The sequence below is a fragment of the Coloeus monedula genome (assembly GCF_965178545.1).
Source record: "Coloeus monedula genome assembly, contig: HAP1_SCAFFOLD_110, whole genome shotgun sequence".
Lineage (NCBI taxonomy): Eukaryota > Metazoa > Chordata > Aves > Passeriformes > Corvidae > Coloeus > Coloeus monedula.
The window spans coordinates 461,294-471,654 of record NW_028120794.1 but is presented as its reverse complement, the minus strand read 5'-3'; the positions used below and the strand labels follow the sequence as shown (position 1 = coordinate 471,654).

The 10,361-nt window shown below is 58.0% G+C and overlaps 1 protein-coding gene across 1 annotated transcript; it reads right to left on the bottom strand.

Moving 5' to 3' along the window:
- Nucleotides 1-5,162: 5,162 nt before the first annotated feature.
- On the bottom strand, nt 5,163-10,361 carry LOC309585680 (maestro heat-like repeat-containing protein family member 7; the record flags this gene model as incomplete). The annotated part of the gene is made up of 14 exons (XM_082303591.1): nt 5,163-5,284; nt 5,916-6,018; nt 6,398-6,499; nt 6,658-6,813; nt 6,940-7,116; nt 7,357-7,494; nt 7,667-7,781; nt 8,044-8,181; nt 8,264-8,451; nt 8,683-8,830; nt 9,087-9,235; nt 9,419-9,784; nt 9,892-9,956; nt 10,250-10,361. 14 exons carry the CDS (start codon nt 10,359-10,361, stop codon nt 5,163-5,165), a joined length of 2,079 nt encoding a protein of 692 aa, XP_082159717.1.

Sequence of the window (10,361 nt, the reverse complement as noted above, 5' to 3'; positions counted from 1 at the left end):
TCACCCCACTCGGTGCCCAGTGAGGGTCTGTGTCCTTCTCCCCTCGGGATTCTTGGGAGATGCTTGTGGGGGTTTGGGGGTGTCTCTGTCCCTCTCACCCCGATGATGCTTGGGCGGGGTCACACCAGGGGTGAGAGGGACAGAGACCCCCCCCGGCCTCCCCAGGTGTGAGAAGGTCGGAGAGCCCCTGAGCACACTCAGCAGTGAGAGGGACACAGAGCCCCTGGTCCCCAGCCCTGCACAAGCATTCCCTGGGGTGAGAGGGATGGAGATCCCTGAGCATCCCCCAGGGTGAGGGGGGCAGGGACCCCCAAGCATCCCCTGGGCTGAGAGGGACAGGGACAACCTCTCCAAGCCCCTCCCAAGCATCCCTTGGCACCAGACCAAATAAATTTGGCAGAAATCAAACTTAACTCTACACAAAATGCTTTGAGCAATGTTTGCTCTTCCCACAGGTCACTTGTGGTGAAAACACAAACAAACCCCAACCATGAATGAACCGACAGCACAAGCAGTTATGGTGGCAATTCAAAGTTCCAGCTCAGCTGCTGCAGGTTCCTGTAAAAGAAAAGTGAAAGTTCGGCCCAATACAGATGATTGAAAGGAAGGAAAACTCTGTGTAGCTGTTCCAAAGTTGGCAGGGAGAAAGAGAAAAATGATTCTCCCATTTGGCAAAGTCCCGCAGCCTGTGAGAGAGAAAAGGGGGAGAGCAAGGGAGTGACAGGGACAGAGACCTCCCCTGGGGAGGGGCGAGTGTGACACTGTCCCCTGTGTGTGTGGCCTTCCCGGGGTGGGGGTTTCACACCTGAGCCAGTCTGGGTAAGGGGGGTGGTGTTCACTCCCCCTGAGCAGGGGTTACCCCACACCCCCAAAACTCCTCCTGCCCCCTTGGGTGGGGGATGGGGGTGCAAACCTGGCCTCAGCAAATGGGTCTGGGGGCTGGGGCCTCCCCCAGCCCGACCCCAGCCAGGGCTGATTTTCAGGACAGCTCTGGGCTTGGCTTTCTGGTGGATTCATTCTCCTCCCTCAGCCTTGTTTACTTCTTAGAGTAAAGAACTGTTACTCCCTTTCCTGCATTTTTGCTTGGCAGCCCTGTAATTGTGGGATTGGATCCGAGGGCATCATCGGGGCACTGCTGGGCCCCCTGGACCAAGGGGCCGGTGTGATTCTGAGGGGCCCCGTGGATCCAAGGAGACCATGGTGCTCCTGCAGGTCCTCATGGAATCACGGAGTCCATTGGGACACTGCTGGGCCCACGGAACCAAGGGAACATGGAACAGCTCTGGCTGCCTTGGGCTCCTGGGGCCGCCTGGCAGCTCCGGCTGACCTTGGCATGGCCAGAGCTGCTTCTCACCTGCCCTGGAGCGCTGGGGCTCCGTGCTTTCCTTCCTGTGGAACAGAACTGTCCTTCTCCTCCAGGGGCCCATGGCCAAAACTGGGATTCTACATCCAAATTTGATTATGTAAGGATTGTTCCCATATGAAACTTGCCAGGACAGACAGCTCTGGCTGGCCTTGGCCTTTTGGGGGCCACCTCTCATCTGCCTTTGAAACACTGCAGGGCTGTGCTGTTCTTCCCATGGAATAAAACATCTTTCAAATCCAGGTGTCCATGGCCAAAATTGGGAATCCTGCTCCAAAATTCCATATATCCAAGTACAGCTCCCAGGCAAAATCTGCCAGGACTGACAAGTCCAGCTTCCCTTGGCTTCCTGAGGGCCAGCTCTCAGCTGCCTTTGAAATGCTGGGGCTGTGCTTCTCTTCCTGTGGAACAGAACCATCCTTCTCCCCCAGCTGCCCATGGCCAAAATGGCAATTTGGCCTCCAAAATTCCATCTATCCCAGGATTGCTGCCAGACAAAAGCTGCCAAGGCCAACAGGTCTGGCTGGCCTTGGCCTCTGGTGGCCGCCTTTCATGGATCACAGGGAGACTGTTTTATCACAGATACTATGCATGGTTAGATCCACCCCTCGATCTCGTGCCCACCTATAGGTGGCATCTCTGCCTTGATGACCTGAGGCATCGTGTCCCCACGAGTAGGGCTAATGAGGAACACCAAAACCACAAGCAGGTAGATCAGGCTGCAAAGATAGAGGTGTCCCAGATAGACTTGGATTGGCAACATAAAGGAGAGTTGTTCCTAGCTCGATGGGCCCATGATGCCTCAGGCCATCAGGGCAGAGATGCCACCTATAAGTGGGCACGAGATCGAGGGGTGGATCTGACCATGGACAGTATCTCCCAGGTGATCCATGACTGTGAGACATGCGCTGCGATCAAGCAGGCCAAGCGGGTGAAGCCCCTGTGGTACGGTGGGCGATGGTCCAAATACAAGTATGGGGAGGCCTGGCAGATTGATTACATCACACTGCCTCAAACCCGCCAAGGCAAGCGCTATGTGCTCACAATGGTAGAAACCACCACTGGATGGCTGGAGACCTACCCTGTGCCTCACACTACTGCCCAGAACACCATCCTGGGCCTGGAAAAGCAAGTTCTTTGGAGGCATGGCACCCCTGAGAGAATTGAGACCAACAACAGGACTCATTTTAAGAACAGCCTTATCAACACCTGGGCTAGAGAACATGGCATTGAGTGGGTGTACCACATCCCTTACCATGCACCAGCTGCAGGCAAAGTGGAACGGTGCCATGGATTGTTGAAAACCACCTTGAAGGCACTGGGTGGGAGAACTTTCAGAAATTGGGAGCAGCATCTGGCAAAGGCCACCTGGTTAGTTAACACCCGAGGTTCCACCAGTAGAGCGGGTCCAGCCCAATCTGAATCCCTGCATACAACAGATGGAGATAAGGCCCCAGCAGTGCATGTCAGAGGTCTCTTAGGAAAGCCTGTGTGGATAAATTCTGCCTCGAGTACAGACAAACCCATCCGTGGGGTTGTCTTTGCTCAGGGACCTGGTTGCACATGGTGGGTAATGCAGAAAGATGGAACAACGCATTGTGTACCGCAGGGAGATCTGATTGTTGGGTGAAAACCACCTGTAGTGTGAAATGCCTGTGTACCCCTGCTTGCTGAGGGTCACTGTCACGGTTCATACATAGCTGTATATATATATATATATATATATATATATATATGTATATGTATTGATGTGTGTGTGTAGAGTTAGAATATATTCGTTTGGGCATTGAGCCAATGCTATGGGATAAGGGGTGGAATGTCTTGGGGTGACTTTGTGATGTGTATCCCGTATCCCTGCCCTATGCCTAGAAATTAACTTTGTGCCTTTCTATGCCTCTAAACCGAGCCTGAGAGGGGGAAGGAAAAACTGAGCAAAACTTTTTCAAAGCACTTTGCAGCTTGTTCAAGGTCACACAGAGATAGAGACTTTCTTTTTCCCAGCTGCAGCAGGGGAGGGAGGAGGCAGCCAGCTTGCTGCTTCCCTGGTCAGCTTTTGGCCAGTTCTTCAGCTTCTTTTTCTCCAAAGGGAGACTGCGAGCTGAATTTTTTTTCATTCCCTGGAATTTTGGATTTTCTCCCTTTTCTGCTGGACTGCTTCAATATCAGAACACATCAGGAGGACTTGCCACCGAGCACAGAGGGCCTGGCCCTGGGCCAAGCCCCAGCTCCGAGGAGACCAAAGGGAGGACTCTAACACTTTCCCAGGTTTTTTCTCCACAGCGAGAGATTTTATTATTTAGCATTATTTTCCTCTTCCCATGTGTTTGTTAAATCAATAGTTTTTATCTCCTTCACTTTCCTTTGAGGAAAACTTATTTTTTCCTGAACCAGGTTCGGGGAGGGGTGGTTGTGCCTTCTCTCAGAGGATATCTTTCTAAATTTGGCCAAACCGGCACATATGCAAATGAACCAAACTTACAAAAGTGTGAAGAACTCGTGACCTGTTGTCCATCTTGGGGTCCATCTTGGCAGTAGCCTCTGGCTACCCTGGGTGTACCTTTGAAGGCCTTTCAAATAAATACCTACCTTTATTCCCTTATTCTGCTCTAGCCTCTGTTTTTAGGTGGCCTCTCTAGGCATCAGCAGGGGCTGCAATTCCACACTTGTGGAGACCAGAACCGCCCCCAGGATCCCAACACTGCCTGACAGCGCTCCGGACACCGGGATGGCCGCGCGTCCCAGTCTCGGCCACTGTGCTGCTGCTTCGTTTGCTCGTAGGCGCACCCAGAGGCCACTGTTAAGCCCGGGTCGTCTCTGGTTCTGCCCTCTTCCTGATCCCGTGCAGGGATGCAGCGCTGCTGGGCTTTCAGGAAGCTGCTCTTGAAAACTTCCAGCATTCCAAGCTCCTTGGCCCTCCGTGGAGGCTTGCCACGGAATCCCTCACAGCTGCCTCCGGAGCATACTCCTGTTGGCTGTTCTAAAATCCAGGGCCTTCAGGGTGCTCAGCAAGACCTCTGACTCCACAGTGTTGTGGAACTGAACCTTCAGGACAGGGACCTTTCCAGCCTGAGCTGCCCTCGTTCCTCTGTGTCTCTGCACAAAACATGGCATGGTGTGGATACAAAAATGCTGCTAGCAAGGATTTTCTTACTATTTTCTAAGCCCTGTGAGAGACTTTTCTCTCTCACAGAAGAGGCAGCAGAGTTATGTACACAACCAAACACCTGCATCCTTGAAAAGTCTTTTTTATAGTACAGTAGAAAATATTTGGACAATGGATGTTTTAGGATTTTAGCCGATCACCCCAAGGGGTGGCTGATCCTTTGTCCAATTAGACTATGAAGAAAAAAGTCTATGAAAGAGTTTGTAAAATATTTAAATAAATCAATCTTGCTCCACAATTCCTGCCTGCTGGAGCTTCTCTCCTGCTCCCTACGGCTGCGGGACACGGTGATATACCCCAGGGTTGCAGTAAAAGCACGGAAGAGAGCGGCAGGAGGGGCCTGTGTGTCCCAGGGCTCAGGTTTTGGGCCGCTTCAGCACCACAGAGATGCAGCTCAAGTGAAGAAGCCAAACTGTTTATTAATAGGAAGCGAAGCGAAGGGATGAGCTGGGAGGAAAAAAGGGGATGGGCAGGGTCTCAGGGCTGGAGGGCTGGAGCTGTCAAAAGGGAGGGAGAGGGCAGGAGCTATGGGAGCTTTCCACAGGCTCAGCTGTGACCAGCATCAGCTGTGCCTGGAGCTCCAGCTGCTCTACTCTAGTCTCCAGATGGTCTCATCTTCCAGGATATCTGGAGGTCTTAAAGGGACACTGGTTCTGAGCCAGCAGATGAACGTAGTTCTGCAGCTCTTTCGTTGAATATTTCCTGAACTATGATGTTTGTCTGGGAAGGGCTGTCGTCTCTCCTCAGGGCTTGAAGGGCTGGAAGAGACAGGAACAGAGCGTGGATCTGCAGGAATCCAAGCAGACCTTCCTGCCAGGGCCATCTCACCCAGCTCCTGCCATGGCCAGAAGACAGCAGGGGCCAAGGAGATCAGCCAGAAGGTGCTGGCCATGAACCTCCCCACCGTGTCCCTGAAACCTCTCTGTGCTCTGCCCACGTCACCCCGAGTCCACACACGGAGCAAAGCCCCCACAGCCAGGGCAGGGATTGCGGCTCCCGAGCCAGGCATTGCAGCTCGCCCCCGCCAGCCCCCGCTGCCAGCCCGCTGCCCTCACTCACCCTCGCTGAGGACCTGGAGCTCTTGCTTGTGCCCCCTCAAGAACACCCTGGCAGTCCCTGGGAGCACAGAGGCGGTCACGGCCCCGCGGCACAGCTCGCTCGCAGCGGCGCTGCCAGCCCCGTGGCCACACGCTCTCCTGCCCCGGCAGGGCTCAGCCCGGGCCCTTGCCGCATCCTGACGCCCGAAGGCACGGCTGCGAGAGGGCGGCAGCGGCCCCGAGGGCAGGCGGGGCTCCACGGCCCCGGGCCCGGATCCCGCTGCCGGGGCAGCAGCCGGGGCTGGGGCCGAGCTGCGGCGGGGCGGGGAGGGGCCCCGGGCTTGTGGCTCACCGATGAACCTGGCGGCCGCCTCTCGCAGGGACTCCTGTGGGCTCTCCACGAACGGCAGCGCCTGGTGCAGGCGCTCGGCCGCTCGGCTCCTGTCCTCTGCCAGCTGCAGAGAGCGCCAGGAGGGAAGGGTTGGCGCGGGCTCAGCCCCTTGGCCGGGCTCTCTGCGCCCAGCCCTGGCCTCCCCTGCCCGCACGGCCCCGAGGCCCGGCCAGCAGCCGCTGGCGCCGGGCTCTGGAGGGGGCCGAGGGCCGGCTGCTGCCCGAGGAGCCGCGGTGCCGCCCCGCGCCACAGCCCAGCGGGGCCGGGGCTCCATCGGCTCCCGGCTCGGGGCCACAGGAGCCTGGAGCAGAGCCCGGGGAAGGGAGCAGCGTGTGGGGCGCAGGCTGGCGCCCCTGGTGCAGCACAGCTGCCAGCCCCACGCACTGGGCGCCAGGGGCAGGGGACTTCTCCAGGCTCAGCTTAGGCTTCCAGGCGGTCCTTACCAGGCACTCGGCAAACTTCGACAGCTGCTCCTTCTTCACCAGCTGCCCAAGATTTCTCCTCTTCAGGAACTTGGCCGCACAAATCAGCGTTTCCCGAGAAGCCTGGAGAGCAGCAGAGACACGGAGATGGCACCACAGCCCAGGGCACAGGACCCGCGTCCCTGTGCCAAGGCCAGGAGAAGGCTGCAGCCTGCGAGGCCCCAGGGCAGGAGGCAGCTGAGCCCCCTCCCAGGAGGACACATCAGCCCACAAGTCCTCACCTCTGCCACGTTCCGGTTCTCATCATGGCAGTGGAATAAAAGTGGGAGTAGGCTCTGGCACACAATTGTCTTAAGGGGCTTTTTTCCCTCGTCCACTACCAACTCCATCACCTTGCAGAAGAGGTGAATGGAGAGTATCTGCACATTGCTGTTGTCCTGGAGTAAAGGAAAAAAGCTCAGCAGCAACTTCTCCAGCCCATGTGGGCAACGGCCTAAAAATCCACAGGGCACAAAGTGTCTGGGCAGCAGCCAGTGTCAGTGGCTGGGGGCACAGAGCCTTACATTTTCAAAGAGTGGCAAGAGCGCCTCAGCCAGTTTCGGGGCAGTGGTGCTGGATACCAGGATGTCTTTGTTCTCCAGCACATTCATGAACACAGAGAGGGACATCCTGACCACCTCTCCGTCTGCATCGCCCAGCAGCTCCACAAGCCGTTGAGACAGGCTGCCCATTCTTCTGGCCTGTGTGGAACACAAGGCTGTGCTGTGAAGCCACGAACGGCTGCACTGCCTACACCACCCTGGCCCTGCAAGCCCACCCTGCTGCCTCAGGGCCCAGAGGCCAAAGGCCTGTCCCGAAGCACTGGGGCAGCTGAGCCGGGAGGCAGGAGAGCTGGGAGCAGCTGCCTCAGCTCCTGAAGCCCAGCCAAGCCCATGTGACTGCTTTCCCCAGCGCAGCTTCAGCCGCTGCCGCCTTCTCACCATGGCGGGATCCTTGCTGAGCACCACGAGGCCTCTGAGTGCCAGGCGACATCTCTGCCTGCACTCGCTCAGCAGGTACCTGGGCATGATCTCCAGGATGTTGTCACCATATTTACTTAAGTCCAGGCACTCGAGGACCTGAAAGGCACAGGGCAGTGACAGGGGAGCCGGCCGGCAGGAGCCCGGAACTGCCCAGGGCTGGGCCCGGGCAGCAGCGCAGGGCGCGGGCACCGTCCCAGGCAGCTGCGGCTACGAGAGGGCAGAGAGGTGGGAGGCAGCTCAGCGAGGCAGCGCTGGCCGTCAGGCTCACCTCCACAAGGAAAGCCAGGAAGGGCAGATCCCAGCATGGCTCCTCCCTGCTGAGTGGTTTGAGCAGGTGGAATGCAATGCGGGGGCAGAAGGGGATCAAGACCTGGCGCATCTCTCTGGTAGGGGGAAAAAGGCACCAAGACCCTGAGCCAGGGGGCAAACCTCTCCCAGGACTGACTCACACAGGTCTGGTCTTCCCCACCACGTTGCAAGGGGATCTGGGTGCTCTGGGAGGCAGCTTCTTCTGGGCACCCTCCCCTTCCAGCCTTTTCCAGTCCGCTTGGCCGTCCCTCGGTGACGAGGCCCCACAGGGACTGTGTGGGGCACCTCGGGCCCAGGGCACAAGTGCCGGGGGCAGTGGGGAGAAGGGGGTCTCACCTGGCCAGCAGACCCACTGCATAGTGCTGGGTGTCAGCACACAGCAGCGTGTCCCAGCCGCGCTTGCGCTCCATAGCCACCACCTCATTGTCACAGCGCAGTCGACAGAGCAGAGCCTTCATGGCCTGCACTGCAAACCTGTGCACAGAGCAAAGCCCAGGTCACACTGGGAGCATTGGCGCTGGCCACAAGGGCATGGGAAGGACAGGAGGACTGGGACCTGTTGGGGTTGGTGGGAAGGCGGTGTTCCTCCTGGCATGCTCTCCAGAAGTGATCAACTTCCTCTGGCACCTGCTGTGTGGTGATGACAACTTGGAAGAGCAGAGTCACAAACAGGCGGGCTGAATAAAGGATCATTGCCTCGTGGCACTCGGGCACCTGGACAATCACCCACAGCGCCAGAGTTGCCTGCAAAAGAAGCAGCTCGAGACAGCTCAGGAACATCCCTCAGTGCCGAGCTGTCCATGTGGCAGGGCCCGAGGGGAGACGCAGGGGGAGCACCGGGCCTGGTGCCCCCTGAGCCTGCCCTAGGCCAGGTTTCAGCCCAGCGCCTGAGGCAAGGAGATGCAGTGGGGGAAGGATGGAGAGCTGGTGAGGATGTGACCTCAGGGTGAGTAAAGGCCAGTTCCAGAAACTCACAGCCAGGGCAAAGACATCTGTATCATCCCCATCAGAGGTGGACGTGCTATGCAGTGGCCATTCCTGCATCACACAGAGCAGCGTTGGCAACACCTTCTCCACTGCTGGTCCCAATGATCCTATGATTCTCCACATCATTGTAGCAGCTCTGTGAGATTGGAGCTCTGAGTCAGGGGCGTCTCAGTCACAGTACCACGCCCTGTGCAGCTGTGGGGGCCCAGGTGACAGAGCCCCAATGCCCTGAGGGGCAGGGAGGGAGCATGGCAGCAGGCTCAGGAAACAGAGGGGCCCGAGGGTCCTGGAGCTCTCCACCTGTCTGGCAGACCCCATTGGACAGGCGGCACAGGGCAATGGGCCCTAAGGGCTGGTGAGCCCTGAGCTCTCAAGGCAGCTGGGCCCCGTACCTGTCGCACGATGGGGCACAGCGCAGGAGGGTCAGCACCACATCAGCGGGGTGCTCTTCAGCCAGCCTCAGAATGTCAATTTGCAGCCAGGCATCCACAGTGACATGGGACCCGAGTCTCTGGTGAATGTTCCTCACCATGGCTGGCACCTGGAGGAGGCATGAGGAAGACTTGGAGCACTGTCCAAGGGAGCAACTTCCCCAGCTGCCCCCAAGAAGTGCTTCCCTTCCCACCGCACTGTGCTGGCCTCAAAGGCTGAGGGGGCCCAGCAGCCGTGGCTTGAGGGGGCACACGATCCTTGGAGTCTCCAGCCCTGGCCCCAGGCTGCTTACCTGCTGCTGAGGAGAAGCAGCACTCTCTTCAAAAAAATCCAGTTTGGGAGCATGAATCCCAGTGGGAATGGGCATAGTGTCAGTATTTGGGATGCCCTGAGTCTCTCCGGTGTCAGTGTTTGTGATGGCCATGTCCTCAGTCACTGCCATGTCCTCAGTCACTGCCATGTCCTCAGTCACTGCCCCGTCAGTCTTCGCCGTGTGATCATTCATTGGACTGTCAGAGTCTTCTGAGGGTGCAGTGATATCTGTGCTGACATCAGGCTCTGCCTGGAGCTCGGTCAGCCCAGAGTCAGGCTCAGCTGTGCCCTCAGTTGCTGTGGTGCTGGTCTTTCCACGCCGAATGCACATGAACTTCCGGAACATCTGCAGGAGAACAAAGAAGAGAGGGATGTTCCAAGGGGTGCTCCAGCCGCGGTGCTCAGCTGAGCAGCGACAGCAGGCCCAGCCCAGGTGGGGATGGCTGCAGGTACCTGCACTGTTCTCCGGAAGCGGCCGTGGGCACGGTCCTGCTCTTGTGTCCGGTCCAGGGCTGCATCTGGCAAAGAGCGAGCGCAGCCAGAGCTGAGGGGCTGCGGGAGAGGCCGGAGAACGCAGCCCAGCCCTGCGCTCCCCAGGCAGGGACAGCCCCGGGATGCCCAGGGGATGGAGCACGGCTGCTGCGGGGGGTCTGGCCTGGCTCCTCTTCCAGCCTATCCATGGGCCTGTTCCCCGGGGATGGGATGGGATGGGATGGGATGGGATGGGATGGGATGGGATGGGATGGGATGGGATGGGATGGCACCAAGCTGGCTGCTGCCGTCAGCCCTGTGGCCCAGTTCTGTCACTCACCATCCTGCCGTGGCTGGAACTGCTCCAGCTCTTTGGGCTGTTGTGCTGGGGCAGCTCCAGGGCCTTTTTTCCTCCTGAACACTTTGAACAGGCGACGGAATCTGCCCGCCAT